The 23952-nt window shown below is 41.8% G+C and overlaps 1 protein-coding gene across 1 annotated transcript in view; it reads right to left on the bottom strand.

Annotated features, from left to right (window-relative positions):
- The window catches only part of LOC122777820 (metabotropic glutamate receptor 7-like), a 115948-nt gene that overhangs the window by 14984 nt on the left and 77012 nt on the right, over window positions 1-23952 (bottom strand). Inside the window, exons 7-8 of the mRNA XM_044039307.1 lie at window positions 15723-15862; window positions 10223-11158 (exon numbers count right to left, since the gene is read on the bottom strand). Of these exons, the coding sequence (XP_043895242.1) occupies window positions 10223-11158; window positions 15723-15862 (1076 nt within the window). The remainder of the gene's footprint in view (window positions 1-10222; window positions 11159-15722; window positions 15863-23952) is intronic.

The following is a 23952-nucleotide window of genomic DNA, read 5'->3' on the forward strand; positions in this document are numbered from 1 at the left end:
TGACCCAAATCATGTGAGTTAAAATAAAAATGTATGAGCGTTGAATGTGTAAGGATACCGTTAAAGAGCAGCAGGTCAGAGATGTCAGCTGAGGAAACCAATCATTCTGGCAGTTGATACAGACACACTAACGTGTATATTGTGATTGGATATGAGGACATATTTTTACAATGGACTGGACGTGTTCAGACCACATGTGCACATGATTGTATCACTAAGGAGTGACGTTAACACCAACTGTTTGACTGTTCACAATCCACATTCCTGATCAATAAACAGGCCGCACAAGACCACATAACAACACATGACGGGCAATTGTTAAATCAAAACAATCTCGGCAAAGAACGGTGCTGTTTTGTTTGAAGCAGATGGTGTTTTGTTCGTTAGTGCTCATATTTATCAAGCATTTTGAGAAAAGGAAATAACTCCTGACCGTCCAGGCCTTGCCCAAAATGTAGGAGGGCTCCAGAGGACCAAAGATAGGTTGTTTTTTTTTGGGTTTGTTTGTTTTTTTTTTCCTGAAGAAACCATTTTATTATTGTGGCTGACTTAGTGCTGGTGCAGAGGCGGAACACATGCTGTGTCTGCAGAAAGCAATGTCCGCACAGTGGTGTGCCTTTTTTCCAACAAGGAAATCACACTGTGGAACAGTGCTTATTGTGTAAGAAGCAATCATTCTGGCAGTCGTAAATCAAAAGAAAAAGGGATCAATCAAATCAAACTTTTGAGTTTTATGTTGAAGTTGCCGCTACACTTTAATGTTAATTAAACACAAATGAATTTGAACATCATATTATATAAACATACACTTGTTATCCCCTCGTTGATGTTGAATTTCTCTTCTTCCTCCAGCTTCCTCCCACAGACCAAACTGACTCTTGCCCAATATCAGCTAGGATTGGCTGCACCTCCCACCACAATAATATAAAGTAAAAGCAGTACTGATGATGGATAGTTGGATTATATTTTTGTATTTTAAATTGGATTATATTTCTGTTTACCTGATCTTGTGACTGTGCTGCTTTCTGCAGTGTACTTTGTCTCAGTGAACTAAAGGGGAGTGAATTCATATTATGAGTGTTGTTGTTAAGTATTACAGTTAAGTGCCAGGTGATTGCTCATTGTGTGAACTTTTGGGTTTCTCTCAGGACCTTTTTCCGCGGCATGTCTTCATCATGGTCGTTTTTACCCTACTGTAACTGGATATCAGATTTTAGCCATCAGTCGTCTACATTTTAAGCACAAACGTCTGAGTTTACACTAAAAAAAACTAGATTGGGATTAGATCCTGGAATTTGTTTTTACAATCCTCACGACCCATAGTAAGCATCTTGCTGCCATGATCTGCTCCTGAGGCACCAGGCAGTCCAGCCAATGCTCAGCACCAGTGGTAAACGGTGACACTACTCTTCCCTGGTCGGGCTCTTGGCCTCGGTGATGAGGATGTGTGACTGCAGGTTTGGATCCATGGGTCTGGGGAAAGAAACGTGGTCAGATAAAACACTCCCCACCTCCATGCTCATGTGAAACTCTGTGTCTGAGCAATTAATTCCAAATGTTGGCAGACGCTGACAGACTGCGCACTCATGGGGCAGGCACCAGCGGAATAAAGAGTTATCTCCTGTCCAAACTCCTACTCCAGAACCAGACAAGGACCCGGTCTGCTTGTACCGATGGCTGCCTCAGCCATGATAAAGAACCTGCCTGGTTCCCACAGCCAGCAGGGTGATAATTGAGATCTCCCTGCGGCTTTTGACAGGTTTCACTGACTTGATCACTTCACTGATGCTTCTGCTGCTGGCCCAGGTCACCTACCCTCAGCTCACTCCTATACATCACACCCATCCAAGGTGCCTGTTGTCGACTAAGGTCCGGTATGTTGGCAGTACACAGTGGCGTCACGTGTTGCTATCCACGTGCCCGCGTGAAAGATTGCAATCTCTATTGTGCAGCAGATTCGAACCAATAACTCCCCCGTTTGTGGTAGCAATTTGAGACACTTCAACAAGACATCTAGTGGCTTGTGGACAATCTGCTAGACACCAGAAAGCAGTGTGTTATTTCAGATCAAAAGCCTCTGCCCTGCTTTGGAGACGTGAAGTTCAGCCCTGCTATGTCAGCTTCACATCACATTCAACAGAAGTAGAGACATTCCTTATGTATATAACCAAACTGAAATCTTTATACACAACCAACTGACCCTGGCCTGGCCCCAAACTCAGATATCACTACTCGCCCTGTTTTCTGCTTCATATTTCTCTTCCACTCCTTTTGACAGTCCTCACACTGAGCCAAAACACATCTCCTAACACTATCTCCTCTTTTGTAATCCCTGTATTTATTAGTAACAGGCATAAGACACAGTCTACGCACCACCATATTGCACCCTGGAGTGTGAAATTTACTACTATCCCCAATAAGCCTTACACTGGCAATTTAATCAACATGAAATGTGTATTCATCACCAAGTCAAATAACCTGTTGATGCATAATACTAAAATGTGTCTGATTAATGCACACGGTGGTAAACAAATCCCACATACTCAATGTATTTGGTATGAGGAAAAATCTGTCTATTCTTTTTCTGACTAAGACTTGGCAACAGAATGCGGATTTTATTCATTTGAAAGAACTGTGTCCTGTGGGCTGCTCCTTTATTGGGACCCAGTGCTTATCTGGCCATGGTGAAGGCCTTTCAGTTGTTTGGAAGAAGCAGTTTTCCTGCCAGCTCATGAGCAGAGAACCCTACACGACTTTTGAATTACAACTATCAAAAATTGGCCAACATAAGAAATTCTACTGTGCTTTCATTTATCGCCGCCCTGGTGCAGGAAGTACATTTCCATCCAAATTCAATAACTTGCTGTCATTAATTATTAAACTAGACAAGGTGATTTTTTTTTATTGGTTATTTTAATGTGGACATACAGTAGATGAGGTGACTGCATTTACGTATTCAACTGAATCTTTTCATTTCAAACAGAATGTCTCAGTTGTTGCTCAGGCAGCAGTCCTCCACTATGACACTGTAGCCAGTATAGACTGAATGTCTCTGTGAATGTCAACTCTTTGTGTCCAAAAGAACGATTCACTCATCGCATTATAACTGATCGTACAGCTGACAAGTTCTCCGCGCACTTTAATTATGGTCTTATTACAAATTTTAACGATGTCAAACTTTTAACACAGGCTTTTAATGAATGTTGTACCACTTGGTTGAATACCAGTGCACCACTAATATCAAGGTCTAGGGCTCTGTGCAATAAATCTCCTCGGTTGTCAGACACTGTTTGCTGCTTGAGGGAAAAATGTCTCAAGGCTGAACGTTTCTGGAAAGCTACGAGGTTAGAGGTTCATCGCCGAAACCTAAAAGAACTCGTAACCTTTTTCAATGCTCCAGCTAAAGAATCTTGGTCTGCTAACTCTGCTGGCCCAACCTTCAGTTTAAAAAGAAAGTTTTTATTCCACACCATTAACAATATTGTTTCACCACCCGTTTCTCTTCGCCAGGTGCCAACACTGATGATGGTAATCCTCCCTTTTTTTGGTTGAGTGTGTGCAGAATATTAAGGATTTTTACTAAGAATCTACGTCATCAATCATCCTCTAATGTACACTCATTAATCTTGGACTCTTTTCAGGCAGTCAGTTTAGATGAGATGATAATTAAAAAAAGGAGGCTATCCACTGCAACTTGTTTATTGTTACACTACACACGCCATCATCCAGCACATTCTTATTGTATTAGAAAATCTGATCTCGACACTGCTGAGCCCATGTCCAAACATTCTTGAGAGGGTTGTTGGTACACAACTCACCGCTGCACTTGAGAGGTACAACATCTTTAAAAGGTCTCCGTCTGGCTTTCAGTCACTGCACTCTTCTGAGGGCTCGTTTGAGCTGACTCATGTCCTCTACCACCCTTGGTGTGTACCACGTCTTGTGGTGTACCGCAGGGCTCAGTTCTGGTGTCTTTGCTTTTTAACCTCTATTTACTGCCACTGGGACAATTTATGAAACGCTTGTCCTACCATTTTTATGGAGATTACGTTCAACTCCACTGCTTACTGAATGCATAAAATGTTAAACTGCTTGAATGCCACTGTGGACTTGGCAGCATAACTCCTTGCAGCTTAACCCCCAAAACACAGCGGTTCTCATTATTAAGTTAATTCCGTTTGCTTCTTTCATTTGAGAAACATCAGCAAATTAAGATCCGTCGTCTCAAATCATGGACCTGAGGTGATTACACACGCATTTATTTAATCTCATATTGATTACTGAAACCGCTATTTACTTCTCTCAATAAGCATCCATCGATCATTTTCAAGTAATCCAGAACACAGCTGTCAGATTACTAACTGGGTCAAATAGATGATCACATATCACTCCACTGCTCAAGTCTCTGCATTGGCTCCCAGTTAAATTTAGAATACAGTTTATGGTCAGTCCCCAGTTTACATTACTGGTCTCTACTGGGACCAAGCATTTGAAGTCGTGGCGCCCACTCTATGGAACACTGCATGCTCCTTTATGGTTTGCTGATACCGTGGTACTCTTCAAAAGCGTCTTCAGAAAAGTGTTGTTGTTTTTTTTAAATAATAAAAAATAAGAAATGTGTTTTTAAAAAACTATTTGAGTAGTATGTTTGCACTAGTTTATTTAGTTTTATTCGATGTCAGCTCACCCATCATTTAATTTGTGCCAACTCTATTTTTATCTGATTTAATCTCTAATTTTAAACAAGACTACATGAGAAAACGATTTAAGAACAGAGAACTTTACAAGCACATGAATTGAAGTGTTTTGTTTATCAATGGTTTATGGAAATAAGTCCAAATCTGCACAGTGGTCCACCTATTAGTGACCTCTGCTCTATATCCATTAAAGAAATCTACAAACATTATCATAAATACTATTTTGCAGGGGCAAAACAAAAACACAACACCTTCTCCTGCGTGATAAAAAAAGCAGAGGCTTGTGTTATTCATCTTGAAGGGTGTTTAACATGCACTTTTTTCCTTTCCACAACATGGTTTTCGTTTTCTGCTTCTGGTGCAATCTGCTGATGGTCTCAAGCATGAAACTGAGAGACAGGAGATTTTCATGTTATTTTCAAAAAAAAACTCCTCGTCTCCGCAGTGCCAGCTGTAACTCCTGACAAGTGCAGTTGTTTGCACAGAGACAAGAGGATTATAAATTGTAATTTTCATCTAACCTGAAAGACGGAGTAAGAGTGTTTTTGCCAAGTATAGTTAGTCACTGCTAATGATACTTGGCAGCACATTCTATTTTCAAGGGGTTCACGTGGGTACAGGAGACATCTTGCAAGAGCCTAAGTGGTTCCCAGACAACTACGTCAATTTTAATTATTTATGTAAGTTTTAGCGTATAATCTGTGAGTTTTAAATGACATGACTTTCTCTTTTAAGCGTGACAAAATCTTGTGTTTTACTAGAAAGTTCCTGTGCCGCAGGGAAAGTGTTTCATTTTTCCATCATCCTGTTATAGAATGTGTGAGTGTGTTCATGTTCACTGACGGCTGACTCACAGGTACGCGGTGGGTTTGATGCTTCGCGTTGCAAGCCTCAGAAGTTGAGCAATGATCGGCTTCCAAGGAGAGAGAGCCAGCGCTGGCCAATCAAAACTCATCAAGACGCAGGCGCCAATCGATCAAATCATGTTTAGGCGTTGAGCTCAAACACTTCACAGCCCAAACAGCTCTTGGACAAGGTTCTTCTCCCTTGCTAATGTAGCTACATTACCAACTCTTGCTATGTATTTAGCCTTAATGCTGCTCTGCTAAACTCCAAAAGCAGCACTAGCAGCAAGCGTCAGGATGGCCCACTATCAAGTGTAATTTTCCCAAAAAACAAAGTTCGATCTAGCGATCAACTAATTGATTAAATTGATTATTAAAATAGTTGGCAACTAGTTTAATAATCGATTAGCTGGGTCTGCGTTATTACCCGTACAGATGCTACCCCCTAATGTGGGGCAGTAAGCCAACCAAAGCCGTGGCGGTAAGCACCATTAAGCTGGATGCCGACCACCGTAAAAGAAGAAGGAGAAGAAGAAAAGAACCAATGCCACGCCTTGTGTAGCTCACGCGTACACAGCAGAGAAAAACGTACGACCCAAGTCGTTTTCAAACGCTTTCAAAGAACAGCGTTAAGTGCAAAAATGTGCACAGCTGCACTCGCATGGCATCGTTGCACCTAAAGAGGAGGGTTGAGCCAGGAGACACGCGGTAAGTTCGTAATAAGTTAATTTATCCGATTAATAATCGTTTGGTTCACAGTGCACACGCCATAAGTCCGTGCTCAATATCTTCTTCTCCTGTTTTGGTGTATTTCTTAAGAAGCACGACAGCACCATGCCTGGCATATGAACTACAGTTTTTAGAGTCGTTTTGGGGATTTTGTATGAATGAAGACATCTTCTGAGATGGTGCTGCGCTTACAGAAAGCTTTTTCAAAACGAGAAAGAAAAAGAAGGTTTTTGTTCTGTTTCCATGTGGATAGAGCCTAAAGGTCTGACGTGATTCACAGGCCTGGTGTTTTGTTTTTTTCAGTCTCTTAGCCAGAGGGCAGCTGAATGTTGATGCTGGCGACTCTCGCAGTCATTTACTTGAGAGTGATGAGTTGTTGACTGAGCACACACAGGTGTACATGAGGCGGGTGCTGTGATCTTTTGTTACTGTTTTCGCATGGCTTCCCTCAACATCACTTTGATTTGGCAACTCGGGAACAGAGAAAACAGGTGCGGAACAAAAGGAAAAAAACAAATGGTGAAACTCCTCTCAATGCAGTCACAACTACAACAACATCATACCAACTACGAGCACAAGAGAACAACATGAAACCAAGCAGGCAACTGTTTTTCTCGTGGAGACTGGCGTCATATTATCTCAGTCTTTTCAAATTAGGCAATCTGTGGTGAGAGTTGACTCCAATCTGCACAGGTGTTAAGTCACATCTGGGCAACAAAACACAACATGACAAAGTGATTTAATTAAAAGTATCACATTCAAGCTTCAGAAGTTTATTCATAAGCAGGGCTGCACACGCAAACACACACACACACACACACACACACACACACACATCAATCTTATCACCTAATTACAGTTTTTTTTTTAAAGGCCACATAGACCGGAAGCTCCAATTAACGCTGCGTTTGTGTACACGTGTGTATCTGCGTCACTACCTCGTTTATGAAACCCTAAAGTTTCAGAACAAACAGTTCAGCCACTGCTGAGAAAATAGTGTTGTATTGTTTTCCTGGGCTCTGCGAAGCGGATCGGCACTTCCTTAATTTGATGTCGTCATCAGAAATCCTCACCACTCCTCTCACCACCGTAGCGCCTCCTGGTGCGGGCACTAGTCCGGGCACATCCGGTTGCGTACATTCAACCGCAGAAGAAGAAGAACTACTCTCGTTGTAGCTGCTGAGATGCTGTGTATCTGAGAGCTAGCCTATCTATTACGTCACTTCCAGGTACCTGGCCAATCACAGGACAGTGGGAAAGCTCTCGTTGGCTGGCCAATCACAACACAGTCCACGTTCTGGGGGTGTGGTTTTGGTCTAAAACAGCGCGGCTGACGAGAGCGTCAGTGAGGAGATATTTTGATCGGCTCGTTTGCAGCGACTAGGAGGTTTCTAATCATGAAAACAAGTTCATATATGTAAGTAGACCTCCATAACTAACATATATGTGTGATACAAGCATTCTATGTCGCCTTTAAAATGTATTTTAGTATTAAAGCTGTAGTGTGTAACTTGTGATGTCTGTTACCAGAGATGGGGACTTGAGTCTGAAGGTCTTTGCACACCAGACGAGTTTTTTTGTATTGAAATACAGGACTGCCAAGTTGAAAGATGACTTGCTTGCTTACTTGGATTATGTTTTATCTTGCAAAAGTAACTAGAACATGAATTTAACATGTGCATCTACAGGTTTACATAATTCAATAAAGCCTGTTATTATTGTTAGTCAAGTCAAATTTTATTTCTAGACAACATTAGCACTTTAAATAACAAGGACAAATATCGATCCTTGTATGTTTGGTTTGTTTTCAATCGATGTTTTGTGAACATCTCAAACCATTGGTCCCAATGCTGAATAAGCCTGTCAGCTTTATGTCACTCTGTCGGCAAACCCGGCGACGTTCCCTTGCGGCACACAGCGACACTGCTCGAGTAAAGTGAGACAAAACCAGAAAAAAAGGACCCACGTAAAAAAAGGTTTCAGAAGTGAATACTACGGCTTAAAGTGCACTGCTGCTGTAACACACAACAACGCTCCCTCGGTCAAGTCTGATAGCAATGTCTGACAGAGCTTTCAGATGAAGGCTGCAGCAGACAAATAATGTTTCAGGTCACAAAGACCAAACAGACAAAAACAAAACAAGACAAAAACACACAAAGTTACGCACTGCAGCTTTAAAGCTCGGGCCTGAAGGTACTTTGATCAAATTCAGACAATAAATCACACCTCTCCCACTGGCGATCTCATCCAAGCTCTGCTCCAAAATACTCTGTCGTGGAACTGCAAATTTTCTCTGCCATTTTTCTATCACTCACTGTCTAACTTGTAGGTATCATCCCTGCTGTGAATGACAGCCTGTTGTGAAGTCTGTGGTCCCTGAGCATGATAATGACAGGTACACAAACCAATTATTCCATGTGGTCTGAATAATGATCAATTGTGTTTGTTACAATATTACAAGGGCTTTACAGACTCTGGCTTTAATGAAGGAATGTTATTGCCTAGTGAATAAAGCTTCGGCAGAAACAGATGTGCGCAATATGTGTTGAAATATTCCACATAAGTAAGCTAAAAATGATGGATAATATAGCTTCACTTCACTTTAACTACACTGCAGCTTTTGCTAAGGATGTTCCGAAGACAAGCAAAAAGCACTTCTCACCAGCGGCGGCTGGGGAGCGAGCAGAAATGTACCCATGAAGGCCATTATACCAGGAAAAGCAATGTGAACCGAGGGTGAGTGAGAGGCAGGAGCTGGCGTGAAGAAAGAGTTAACTGCATAAAGGGGGAAACGTAAACACATTACCGTCTCGCTCGTCACCACGAGTAACATAATGAACTCCTAATCGCTGCCGAGGGTGTAATTCATCTATGAAATCAGCCGCAAACTGAGATGAAGAAAATCAGTTTCTGATCCATCTCAGGCGGTAGCTTAGCAGGAAGGATATTGAACGGTGTGACTCTCAAAAGGTTAGGAGTAGCACTTTCCTGTCAGCATCGATGTTCTGTCAGTGGAAAACTTCCCCTCTGCTCTGTCTTGTATGCATGGCCTGCCAAGCAGCACGCGCAGTTTATGAGTCCAGCACATGAATCCATCTGTATTCTGCCCAGCGCTGGTGAGATAAGCAATGACTAGCGCAGAAGGTCAAGATGTCATATTCTCAATCAACTCCAGTAGCACCCAATGTCAAATGCTTTGTTGAGTGGAGCGCGGCTGTCAGGAGATGGAATGTGTTGAATCCAGCTTCTATTTACCCCCTCCATTTCTCCCTGCCTGCCTCCTCCCCGCTTCACATCGTCTTTTCCTCCGCCTTTACTGTATATGTCCCTATTTCTGTCCGTGCTAGTCGTAGCGTCGGTTTCCTTGGACATCAATTGAAAGAGGAAAGGACCCAGCACGTTTTTAGTCACTAAGGCACAGTCCCATTTCTCATTTTTTTACCCTTTACCGCTTTTCCCTTACCCCTTGGTACTGAGTTACAGGAGTCACCTCTTCAGCAACGTGACAGGTCATCATATAAGTACATGTAACCTGTTTTTGACAGAGATGCTGTTATATCACTTCTTTCACACTTACGTGAAATACTAGTGGACCAGTTTAAGCTGTGTTGTGGTTAGCATAACTGCTAACATGCTAACCAGACAAAAAAAGAAAAAAGTTCCACTTAAACCTAACACTTTACCCTCTACCTCAGCAAGAATCGGGACACGACTGCACATGAACAAACAAAATGGCAGGGATAAGGTTGAAGGATGACATGGGATTAAGCACTCTCCATTACGTACCGTTTGCATTTTCATTTTGCATTTGCAAAACTATACATGTGTGCATGTGTTTGGACAAGATAAAAAAAAAGAGGGCTGAAGGAATGAAAGGGAAATTAGTGAGAGGAGGGACAGAGACAAAGGGAACGGTGGTGACGGAGAGAGAAAGCAGAAGAAATGACTCACCTTCTCTGCCGACTGCGCTGTGCCAAAGAAAATTGGGATGAAGGCCAGCCAGACTATGCATGTGGTGTACATAGTGAAGCCAATGGGCTTTGCTTCGTTGAAGTCTTCTGGTACGTCCCTGGTCTTGATGGCATAGATGGTGCAGGTGACCATCAGCAGGATGCTGTAGCCCAGGGAACAAATGATCTGCAGGTCTGTGATGTCGCACTTCAGCACACCGCGGGCAAGCATGGGGTTGATGGTTTTCTGCTCGTCATAGTCGATGATGGTGTTTGGTGGGTCCACCGCGAACCACACCAGCACGCCCAGCAGCTGCACGCAGATCAGACTAGAAGTGATGGCAATCTGGGAGGTGGGGCTGATGAAACGCGGCGCCGTCACCGTCTGCTTCCCTTGCTCAAAGATCCGATAGATGCGGTTGGTCTTGGTGAGCAGCGCGGCGTAGCTGATGCACATGCCCAGGCCCAGGAAGATCCTCCTGAAGGCGCACACCGCCACGTCAGGCTTGCCGATCATGAGGAAGGTGATGATGTAACACAGGAAGATGCCTGTGAGCAGCACGTAGCTCAGCTCTCGGCCCGATGCCCGCACGATAGGTGTGTCATTGTAGCGTACGAAGGTAGCCATGACAAAGATGGTGGCAATGATACCAAGCATGGCCAGGAAGACGGGGATTATCGCCCAGGGAGAGTGCCACTCCAGCTTGACAATAGGGATGGGCTGGCAGGAGGTTCTGTTAGGGTTGGGCCTCATGTTATAGGCACACAGTCTGCAGGAAGTCTCATCATACTGGTACTGGTAGCCATCACACAGCTCGCAGTGCCAGCAGCATGGCATGCCTTTAACCCTCTTCTTCCTCTCTCCAGTTTTACAGGGCAGACTGCACACAGAAATGGGCACATCCTGCTCCCCATCTGGCCACTGAAGCTCCTCCAGCTGAGAGAGAGAGAGAGAGTGATGACAAACAGCACAGGGAAAAGAGGTTAGTAACACACAGATAAGTATTGACAACCGATTTATCGCGACAACACGACAAATAATGTACAATCCAATAAAAAGTCTAAAGGAATGCAAAAAAGATTCAGCTCAAACAGTGCAATATTTCTCAAGCCATTTTCTTGGAGGGATTGCCTTCTCTAATACTTTAAAGTAATTGAAATCACCATGGCAACAGAGCTTACCTTTGTTCAGTGAAATAAAATAATGTGAAATGCAAAAGACATTATGTTTTAATACATGAGCCAGTGAGGTATGAAATACGTGATGAGGAGGAAGGAGAATGGGATTTGGGATTGCAAAAATGCCTCATTTAGACGACGCAGCGCTATTCCTATTTATGATCCTGCCATCAAAAATAAAAAGTGCAGAATACAGATGCACTGTGGGACTATCTGGACCTCCAAATCTGAAATGCCCTTAGGTGTTTCATGATTTAATGTAAAACTACTGGAAAAAAAAAGTTTAAAAAAAAATTAAATATTTTAGGACTCATACATACATATTTTGTGAGGGAGTAAAAGAAAAATAATAAAAAAGCATACATAAAACTCAGACCTTTTGATTTATTGTACTGATCCATGACTTTTACAGCACCAGAAGTTTAAAGATACACAATTTCACAGCAACACACAGCTACAGTGATTAAACCTAAATAAGTAAGGGGGAGTTCAACAAATAAAACAGCATGAAAACACATCAATTTAATAGACGTAAAGTTATTAAACATATTTATTGCTATTATCGTGTAAAACTGCTGCTCTCACAGATTTCAAAGGTGTTTTCGAGAGAAGTGCCTGCATTAAAATCATAGCAGCGTAGCATGAAATGATATTTTTTTTTGCATTACACCTTGATATGAGATCAATTAATGACTTGATGAGGAATAGCTCAACATTTTACTAAACGTATTATGTGAGAGTAGAGAAAATGGATAATGACTTAAACTTAGCATAAAGTCTGATCTAAGTGGAACCCACTTTAATGTCAACCACTGGGCAGGATAAGTTAATACAATACTCAATATTAGTATCAGCCCAATTTATTAAAAAAGTCAAATCTGATACAATCCCTATAATTATAAATATGACTTCAATAACTCACTTCACCCTCGGGATGGCTCAATGCCACATTTTGTGTCCAATCATATTCTCTCTTACAACAAATTATCAGTTAGCCAGTTATCGTTAGCATGGCTGACGTGTGCAATCCTCTTTGACATCCAGGTCACATGACTGCGGTGGTGCAAGTCGTTCTTTTTAGCATGTAACCCTAACCCGAAAATTGGTGGGAAGATGTAATAGACCGAGACGAACAAAAAAGTCGACCGTAACCATGGCCTCAACTCGACAGGAAGTTGGCCTTTTTTGAATTTTGGTGTCCATTTTGGCGATTTGCACCCTATGTAAGTGAGTTAGACACAACAAAATCAGAAAGTTGCATAATTTTGCATCATAAATAGTATTACAAAGTATACGTACGTGTGATATCATGATACAATATTGTGTTTTAATTCTAAGCTTGTGCTACTGAACAGTAAGGTCTTTTTTATGACTTTTTGTTCTCTAGACCGGGCCCCTCTTGACCAGAACAGATGCTCATTGGCCCCCCAGTACATTTAAGTTTGAGACCCCTGATGTAGACCATCACCATCATGTGACCATGTAGGTGAGTGAGACCTGCAAACAGTCAATTGCCACACAATTAAAGCATGATGTTTTTGAAAAGGCTGGTTATAGCTACTTGGAACAAACATCTCTAAAAATGAGTATCCAATAAAAGAGGTTACAGACTGTACTGGACTGATATTGGTATCAGTAGATATAAAAGGTTGTGCTATTGGTGTGGTATCACACACATAAACGTGGTACCGAGCCATCCCTAACTGCTTGTTTGTTAAAAAGCTTTGAGTTTTGCAGTTTGTTCAGCATCATCCCTGCTTTTGGAAACCAGAACAGACCATCATTTTGGTGAGAGGACGTGCAGGGCGGAGCTTACAGAGAGTGTGAAAACTGTCAGATTGTGTGACAACGGCTGTCACTTACACAAGAGCATACCTTGGTTTCTAGTCTGCTTGACTCGAAACCGGACTACAAGTTAGACTGAAACTGGTGAATGAGACAAATAAAAATTCAAATTCTAAAAATTCAAGTCTTTTTTTTTTTCATAGACTTAAATGCAAATTTCCCAGCAGAATCTCCCCTAATGGTCATTTGAGAGAATCCAGGTTTCAAGCACTTCAACATCGGCATTGTCCATGTTTTATATTCAGCTTTGTGTGCGCAAAACACAAATGCTAGCACCTCTACAGCATATTAATCACTGAGTTTAATATTTCATGTGATTATATATTAAAAAAGAAAAAAGAAAAAAAGAGGTGACTGCTTGTTGCCTGGCAATGTCATTGTCTGTAAAAACCATGACTCTTCTTTAAGTAAACAGCAGATAAAAAATTCACCAGGTACAAATACCATCACATGTATCATGAGCGCAGTAATAAGGATACAAACAGCATACCCTCGTCCTAATGTGGCAGCTTCCAATAACTGCAGACACACACACACACTGTGTGTGTGTGTGTGTGTGTGTGTGTACCTGTATGACAAATGCATTGTTTCTGTGGTGTCTCTGTAGATTATCATCTGCCATTTATCTGGGGGCATGAAGGTGCCATTTGTTATTTGGACAATAAATGGTGCTCTCTGGAAAACCTCCCGATTACACACAGTGTGGAAACAGTAATGAGACCAAAAGCTCTGTTTCCATGGAGACCAGTAGCAATAGTTTTTACACTTTGGACTCATATGGCTGCTATAGTTTTCACGTTTTTTGCTATAGTTGTTAATTTTACAGTTAATTTGAGATTTTCTGAGCCGGAATGGTTTTTCCACCGAACCTTGCAGAAGATCGTAAAGTGCATCAGGATGCTCATTCGAGGGTAACCTTTAAATTTTACTCCTCTCCATGTGTTGGTGAGCACAGTTATACTTACTGCACTGGATTATTACTGCATTGTGACGGTATTTGGTTTGTAATCACAGCAAAAACAGAATGAGGCACAAATCACCAGCGACAGACATTGTTACACCTGTGCTATCAAAAACCCCCTCAGCTGACTTTCAGTCTTGTATAGCAGGGGCACCATTATGCAAATGTTAACTCATCTGTATGTAAATGTATGTCGTGTTTTTTTTTGGCTGCTAATCTGAGTCCAATAGACATACATGGATGTTTTAGCTCAGCATTCATCCTACTATAGAGGAAGTATATACTGTATTTTTAAAGATAGCTCTGCATGTACTGCTAATATTGGACAAGACTTTTTGTGAATTACTGTGATTTAAAGGTCTACGGAATGAAAAATGGCTCATCCATTCTGCCACCCCGTGGGTTCTGCTCCTATCTTTTGGAAATGCCAAAACTGAAATTACATTTTCACTTATTTTTAAATGAAACTCCTTCCGTTTTCCTGTAGAGTACCTAGAGCTTTCCATATGATTTATATTTCACTCTGGGGTGTGCTTTAAATTTATTTTTTTCATTCTCTATCATAGATTTCCAGTTTCATCGTGTACAGTACAAGAAAAAATGGAGGAAAGCTGCCAAGCAACAACTTCAACAGGGGAGGTGTGTATTTCTGAGTTGGTTTCTAACAGCATCAACATCTTCGGCAGCTCTCTGCTGCCAAAGATGGAGCATATATGGTCTGACACTTGGGTTAAAAGCATGTTCTTTCTCTTCCTCCCACTCTCCGTCACAGTCAGTCGTGAAACCTAAGCAGTGGGAGAATCGTGATCTCCAACAACAGCGTGAGAGCTCGCCTCACCGCTGGCTTTTCTTTTTTGCCACCTTCTTTTATTTTAATGTTCAATTTAATGAATTCCCTTCAGATGTTTACAGTTAGAGACATTAGGAAACTTTTCTGTGATCGTATACAAATGTGACAGACTAAAATTGCAGCCTTTTATCCTTCACACTCTGATCCTCCTTTGGCTTAATTGCATGTTTTTTTTCTGTCTTAAAAGCAGTGATTGGGACACTGCTACCCTCTGAGGAAACTGTATACACTTATTTTGAGAAATTAAGTCTAAAAGTAACTTTAGGTCGAACGCGTTCCAAGAAAAATGGACGGAATTAGAAAGCAACACATCAACTCAAATGTGTGCCTGAGCATGTTTTTACATTTACAGCTGGAGGAAAATGCAACACCTGAAGAATTCTGAAAGACCTCTCTCCCGGGTAAAGGGTAACACTTCAGTTTTCTTGCTAAATTGCACAAACAGATTTGTTTTCTGCATCTGAAATACATCAATTAGACTGGAAGAAGAGCTTGTCTGCAGCTGAGCTCTCTCCGCATTTCAGATGCAAATGATGTGCACCCCTTCGTCACAAAAGAGATTTCAATTTTGGAAAACAGCCTTCAAGTATCTTTGAGTAAATCGTTGAGTGTACAAACAACATATCACATTTGTCTGTGTCCCTGGTATCAGAGAGGCTTTCGTACCCTGAGCTGAAGGGATTCCACCCACTGTCCAACCACCTTATACTCTGGCATGGAGGAATTGGTCATCTGAAACTGGAACAGGTCATAGCGTCCAGGAGCATCACCGTTCTTGTTAAACATGACAGAGGTGCCGGCGCTGCCTGTGTAGAGCAAAAGAGAGAGAGAGACAGAGAGAGACAGAGAGGACAAACGTCAAAAAGGACACAGCACAAGCTCTTGCAATAACAGAGGAAGGAGGATCTTTTAACTCCTTCCCTCTTATTGTTTGGTGGCCTGTACGGACCACAGAGTGAGGGTCCACACCTCCAAACACAAAGGCCCCATTCAGACCCGGTATTGACCTCCGTCCTCAGTGATCCAATCGCATGCAGACAGAGTTAACGACGACTGTTCAGCCTGGATGCATCTCCTGTGACTACATGAGATTAGATTGGGTTTCTCCCATTCTCCCTTTATGCAAAAACACAGACATTTGGTCTGTTAGCGAGAAGAAAATAATGACTTGACTGAGTCTGACTCAGAGGCGATTGCTCAAAGACAGCAAAGACAGCGGCTCGGCTTCCTCTAAATGCCATAAAATAAATGGTGAAATATGCACTGTTGTATTTACATTTCAACTATAGGACTGCATTGCCGCAGCAGCACGGCACATTCAAACCGGCGGAGGCTCAGCTTCAATTGATTGGGAGAATATTTATATTAATACCTGGGCCTGAAATTTGCTTCCGCTGTTTCAAAGACTGTATAGATGTGTCTGCACGTACAGTATGTCAGAGTCTATGTGAGAAGTTGATTAAATCAAAGCGCTACCCACGCTCCTGTAAAATGAAATAATCTGTTTTTACCACTGGTAAAAAGAAATCATCACAAGATTAGTGTGACGGTTGTGTTGGTGTAAAAATACTGTGAAACAGCAACGGGTCAGACGGCGGCGGCGTCACGGCCTCATGTGTCTGCAAATCACCTCTGAATTTGGATTTTGTGATCGGATCTGATGGGATTAGGAGTGTTCAATTATTTTTTTAATTCCTTCCTTGTACAGCTGTGGTGTATCAATCAGAGCTGTAATTGGCACAATCTGCGTGCGATGGGTTCACCGAGGGTGGATGTTAAAACTGCGGCGCTTAATTTATGGTGATATTCTGTCGTCGCTGATGTTATTACTCCCACGCCTAAAACGATGTAACATCATTTACATCAGTGTATGCCGCGTCCTGCGTCTGAAAACGCGCTGTCAAGCGATACTTTCGGACCCGACTGAGGGGGCGTTTGTGTGTATACAGCAGCAGCGCAGGGGCGGATGGGGATGAGAAGTGTCTATTCCATCAAACTGCCAAACGGCCCGGTATTTTGAGCAGGAAAATTCACCTCTGAATTGTTTCTTTTCAGTCTCGCTGTACAGGCACAGTGTTGCTGTTGCCTCCATCTGTGCTGATGTAAGACAAATCACTTCCTGTGCGCAGCATGGGAATTTAGCCCAGTGACACAAGATATTTACACCACTGTACTGAGCAACACGGGGGGAAATGGAGCTGATCGGCTTAATGAACAATGTGAGAACTGATTTGAAAATGGGCTGAATTAAATTCTTCTTTCGTACGTTATGTTATGTTTAAGTTACGCAGTATATATAATATATGTAGTTTTAAGAGCCGGTTGGATCGGGTTCTTTGACCTACATCTGTAACCTTCACGATAATCAGGTGCAAGGAGGCAAAGCTCCCTACTGACGCACAAAGCTCTTTCTCACCTGCTTCCTATTCATCGTTGTGGCTGCACAGCGGCCACAGGAGGACACACACTTTCACATTCAAACCATGGTTCGATACGTGGACTCTCAGCTGCACTCTAATATCAGAAATGGACTGCTGCTTCTAGCGCACGCACGCCGTCCCCGGGTTCAAGGCGCTGCATTTTCAGACACGCGGTGGACAACAACGGGAGATGTAGCGAGGATAAACAGGTCAGCCAAAGCATCATATGGTCTCCATCTGCTCCCAGCGTGGAGCAGCCTGTCTCAAGCCGAGCCCTCAAGATTCCACTAATTAGCTCAGAGAGGACTGTGGACACCTGAAACATTATGCAAGAGGATAAAAAGACTGTTTTGTGAAAATGTGTAATTGTGCATGTTGTGACTACACTATACTCTCATACAATTCCACTGTGTGAATGCAGATGTCACTCAACGTGAGATCGCCCTCGCAGCAGCGAATGCTGAAAAGCATTAATGGGAACAATGCTTTGTGCTGTGCGCCGCATGGTTGATGAGGTCATTTCTACTGTCACGAGAGAATGAAAGGCTGCTGCCTTTTTCATGTCGATTCACCTTGGCACTGCATACTGAGTGGAGATACCATTTTTGAAATGGGACGGGGGGAGTCTGATAACACTTAGCATGGGAATTAAGTACTTTAATAGCTCTGGCTATAAAAAGTGACGAGAAGGACCAGCGGCATACGTCCAAAACACTTTTGGGAGCATGTTGTTTTCGTATCTAGAGCAGAGCTCGTGGCTTTCGGAGAGAAGGCCACTGAACCTTTTCCTTCGCTTTCAGCCAGGAGGGAATTTCATCTCCCTGCTATTTTTTTTTTCATCCCAAGGACATTTGTCATTGAATATTCTACTAAAGTTTCAAGGCTTGTAAAACAAGAAAGGCAGAGGTAGCAGAGGGAGAAAAAAATACTGTTACAGTCTAGAGGGGCCATTTTAATAAAACACGGTGAACAAGCACCCAAATTTTCCTTTTTGACTTTGTGACACAGCAAATGTCGGTTCATAAGACTTAAAGCTGTAATAGGAATGCTAGTAGTTCAAACTAAAATATAACTTAAATATAAACAGACAAACGATAAATGTGATTCATACATGATATATGTTCTTTTCCATTTCCGTTTTTTATTGCATTTACGGCCTTTGTGTGTTGTAGGTTGCTTTACCGATGCTTTTCCCTCCCTTTTCTAAGCCCGTCATGGAACAACTTGACTTGTAACCAGAGGGTCGCCGGTTCAAATCCCCACCCGGCCAAAAAGGGCTGGGGTACCCAACCCCCAATGCTCCCCGGGCGCTACTCAGTGTGGCAGCCCACTGCTCCTAATTCTAGTATGGGTCAAAATGCAGAGGAATACTTTCCCTAAGGGGATTAATAATAATAAAACTAACTTTAAAGGGATGTGGTGCTTCATTAATATAGTATGCTTGCTCTTCATAACGTAAAGCCCTGACTGGCTTGTTTGTGCTGCTGTAGAAACATGAATGATGATAAAACAAGGCTTTTGCCTGAAGTACGTATAAAAAGACGACTCTCGATGATTCGAAGGCTGTGTAAAACAAACCATTTTAATTTTGTTTATACACAATCATGAGCCGTCCTTTCAATTTATGGCAATAAAAACACACTAAATGTTACACACTGGATGTTTACAGCAGCCGCTGGTAAATCCAGACGGATGCAGTGGTGGAATGGTGAGGAGACTGAATGAACGAAAGCTCTACCAGCTCAGTGGCTGATTTTCAATTTCATGGGTGGTGGCAAAACTCAGAATGGTACTCAAAATGCTAACAACTAGCCACCAGCTAAAGTGGTTTTGGTGTGTGCTGCAATAGGTCAACTGGAAAACATCCAATACTGGTATAGGCTGAAAGGGGACATATCGCCACCTAGTGTAGCGAGTCAGACACAGAGTCAGACACACTTCACTCAATACATGAATTATCTGCTTGTATACTGGGACAAGAAGAAGTCAAAGTAAAAGGCACCGTGGAGCTACTACCACAGTTTAACCGTGCATAGAAACAAGCTTTATGGGCCCCGAAGCTGAATTTGATATTGGAAAAACAAAATACAAACACCGGTTTGCATTTAGCTTTGTGTTACTAGAAAAGGAGTAGTATTTTTTTTTAAATTGTGCTTCCCAACCTCAGTTTTCCCTGAGTCCAGAAATATCTTCATTCTTTTGTGTTACGTGTCCACTAGTAACACTTTTTGGACCCACTCGTGAAGGGGACGGGATAGAATGTAAACAGTGTCCGCCATCTTTGCTAACAGTTATGCTAACAGCACCAAGTGTCACTGGTGGGCACGTAACAAAGAAAAGAATGAAGATATTTCTGGACTTGAAAAAACAAAGAAACTCAGGGGAAACTGAGGTTGGGAAGCACAATTAAAAAAAAAAATACTACTCCTAATCTAGTAATACAAGTATTCCTTTAACCAAACACTATTTGGATATCTATTTAGATTCCTTAAACGCTTGGTTCGCTTATGCCTTGAATGAAGTGGAATCAAAGTGCTTGGCAGTCCCAATACTGGCGACACTGTCGACAGAGCAGCGTGTAAAGATGTTGGAAAAGTAGTGAGTCCTGTAGGCAAGAATCGTGACAGTCGCTATTCTAACACTCTATGCCACAGCACCAAAAAAAAAAAAAGAGAGAAAAAGAGAAACTGGTTGCACAAACACACATTGTTATTCAGTAAAGTGACACAAGTCATTAGTAACCTGTCACACTTTCCGGCTTTACAATAATTAAGTGGTGTTTGTGTGTCACATTGTAAAGTCACATTTTAAATTCCCTCTTATTTTCTGCAAGAGCATTTTCAAGGGAACAAAATAGCGTGTGTGTCGACACCTTAGTGGGCGTGCTGTCTGAGATGAAAAATTCATGCATTTGCATGTGGCTCTGAACTAAGACATGACAAAAGTGCACTGCTGCTGTGCTGCACCGAGCTCAGTGTGGGTGGACCGGGGGATCCACTGCCTTGTTTCTCTCGCATCATTATTCTCTCCTTTTTTTTTCTTCTGCTTCTCACTCCTCAGCTCTGTGACTCGGGCGCAGTGGGGACATCAGCAAAGGAGGCCCACACTCCTTCACTCTCCAACACGCATTAGCGGTGGCACGTACCCTAGATAATGTGTTGGAATACAATAAGGGGGCAGTGAGATATGTATGATGCAGCTGCATGACAACTACATTCACTCGCCAGTTAAAAAAAAAGAGAAAAAGATTGGGAATATAATGGCCAGACAGGAGATAGAGATCTTATTTTTGACTCATGTGGAATAAATCCCCTCTGTCACAGCCGTGCTCGTGGTAAATGATTGTCTGAAGCTGAACACCCAGAAAAGTCAGCACAAGTCCAGATGGTTATTCAGATTGAACAGCAGCTTCCCAATCCCATGCACAATTCTGCACTTAGTTAAGGTCTCCATGAATTCTTACCACAGCTCTAATTATTACACATATTCTGTTTCTTTAGTTCCACCTTAAAATCTGAGGGCTTCTTGCCTGCTGGAACTCTGCAGTGCTGCCATAGCGACAGAAATAGACAAAGGCAGGCAGCTCTTAGCTCACTAATAGAAGTTTTTTTTCACATTAGCTATTAACTATGGAGAGTCACTGTTGGAATGCTCCACTGAACACATATGAAATGTGCATTACAAGGAAACCACACTTTTTATGGATCAAGGCCATTTTAGAACATGATGTTCCTATACGTATAGTGTACTTTAAATATAGAAAAGCAAACATTTATGTCAGCAAATCTCATAAACAGAATACTATCATCAGTCAAGCCAGAGCCTGTGTTATTTATCTGCTCTACATGAGCTGCTGTGTTGCCAAAAACCTATATTATACTGATTTGTGTAAATCAGTCCTATTATACACAGTGTCGCTGCTGAAAATGTTCACCTTATACAACGATTTCTTTTTATTCTAATTGTTTTTTTTATCCTCACGTCCATAGCAAACAGCTCCATCTGCAACATCCTTTGTCCAATATAATGCCTGTCCTTTCTCTGCATGTGAGCTTGTTTTGAGCTACGGCTTTTATAAAACAGGAAGAGAAATATTTCCAATAGAAACCATATCAGTGGTGTATTTGTGAAGTTTTCTTTTAAAGGTTACAATCAATCAAGTGGGGCGATCATTTTTTATGATCGATGAATCAGTTTAGACGGCACTCATTTCTTGCTACGCTAATGCTGCCTCACACTGCTGCTCTGCTGCTCTTAGCAAAGTTTCACTGCCTCCGCCCCCGCCTTCTACTGGGCGAAGACTCTTGTTTGGTCTCACTCGAGTTTGGGGGTTTTCCTGCATGCCTCTGACTGTATTCCTGTTCCAATAAGTGGTTTAACCCTTCTACACCTAAGCCTCAAAATGTCCGGGCCAGAAAATAAAAAGTGCTTTAGCCCATTTTTCCAGAATAACTTTCAATATCTGACAGGTATTTACAATTTCCTGCATGCTAAAATAGTGTATTAACAAGTTAAATAGTTTTATTGAGGAAAGAAAACACCGTAGTTGTACATGAGCACCAGATTTGGGAGTTCAATTTGAAATTTGAACAGAATAAAACATATTTAAAACCACATTTGTTTGAGTCTTTGTCTCAATGTCCTAAAACAGGCCAAGAAATGGAAACTAGGCGTTTCTCCAACTCTCTCTGGTGACAAAGAGAGGCGTCCTGCAACGCCGGCTTTCTGCAACAGCGTGAGTGAAATAACCACACGTTGGCTTTGACTTTCAGAAACTGCTGGTATTTTTCCAATAGCACAAACCGTCGCGTAATTACAGTAATGCAAGATACGCATGCGCAAACATGTCGTCTGCGATACGCTCGTTGTTAATTGTGATGAAAGTGTTTTACTGCCATAAAAGAGCGAAGAACACATTCACATATTATATGCTGCAATCACTCAAACTGCTGATAGTCGATCAACTATCAAAATAGCTGGCGACCGATTTAGTGATCGTTTAACAATCATTTAATCATCCACATCAAGTCGAATTCTCAAGCTGTCTTGTGTTGAGGACAACGCATAGTGGTTTGGTGCTGTCCATGGTGCTGAACATCCTGTAGCTCCTGTGTGTCTCACTGCGGCGTCTAAATGAGAGCGATGCCAGGCAGAGATACTCACATGTGGAGTCATATGGATGTGTGAAAAGGAAATAGCTGTTTTGCTGTGATATATGGGCACGATATTACACCTAACAGATTGCTGGATTTGAACTGTGTCTGTTTTACGCAGCTGAATATTCAACTGTAGCCATTCCCCCCACCGATTGCACCGTTTACTCTTGTTTATTGCACATTACCTTGATTTAGTGAATGAAGGGATTTTAAAACATCTAAATAGAATCAGAATTAGAGGAACATGATAGAAAAGGGTACTTTGACAACAAAAAAAAGCGTACGATGTCATCTCAAATATAACATGTAACGTAACATGTGGTGCATTTCTAAATGTTTCTAATTGCATATTCTTTGTTTAAGATGTTTATGGCAGTTGGATGAAGGCACTTTGCGGTTGATGTTTTTCCGAGCCAGGGGACGTTTTAGATATTTGTGACCCATTTGTAAAGAGTTATGTCTTCAGTGAGAAGTGAGAACAAGTGAAAGCCACAGACAGGGAGAGGAAGTCAGAAAGCAGGGAGAGAGAGAGAGAGAGAGAGAGAGGGAGACTGACAAAAGCATTTGGTCTTTTCATGGGATTTGAGCCTTGGCCTATTTATACAAAGCTTACAGAACATTTCAAAGGCTGATTCCAGATCTTTGAATCACTGCCCACATCTTTTGATCAAATTGATCTGGTGTCGTTTGGATTACAATAATAATAAATAAATTAAAAAAAACAGCCAATTGAGCCAATTAGAGGACTGTAAGCAGAATAAAACTGGGGAGGAAGGTATTAAGCTCTTACTCTGTACATAACCACATCTTCCGTTGATAAGAATAGACAAAACAATAATACAAAATATATATACACTTTAAATGACAATGCAGTAACAATATGGTAATGGTGGAGTTGGAATTTGTAATAGGCAAGTCAAATTATGATAATACCATCTTATTTCCATAGTAATCACCAAGTACTAGCGCAGTAAAACAAAAATAGCAAAAGCGCGTGGCACATAAGAGAGGACGGATTTCAACACAGTAATATGGTTATTACCAATTTTGATTCTCATATATTTTAATATGAAGAACACTCATGGTGGCCTTTAGTTATTTTCATTACCTGTGAGGGAAATCCATAACCGTTGGTCAGTCTTTAAATATTTATTATAAACACAGAGCCATGGCTAGTTGTTAGGAGAACATGTTATTGCACCGACTCAGCTTCAGTTTCAAAGTTGGCTCCAAGAGAAAGCCACTGCGTTCATTCCTCGCCACTAAGATGCCAATCAGAGCCTCGAGCAACCCAAAACATTTGTTAATGATGGAGCAGAG

This window comes from Solea senegalensis, linkage group LG11 (genome assembly GCF_019176455.1).
Source record: "Solea senegalensis isolate Sse05_10M linkage group LG11, IFAPA_SoseM_1, whole genome shotgun sequence".
Taxonomy (NCBI): domain Eukaryota; kingdom Metazoa; phylum Chordata; class Actinopteri; order Pleuronectiformes; family Soleidae; genus Solea; species Solea senegalensis.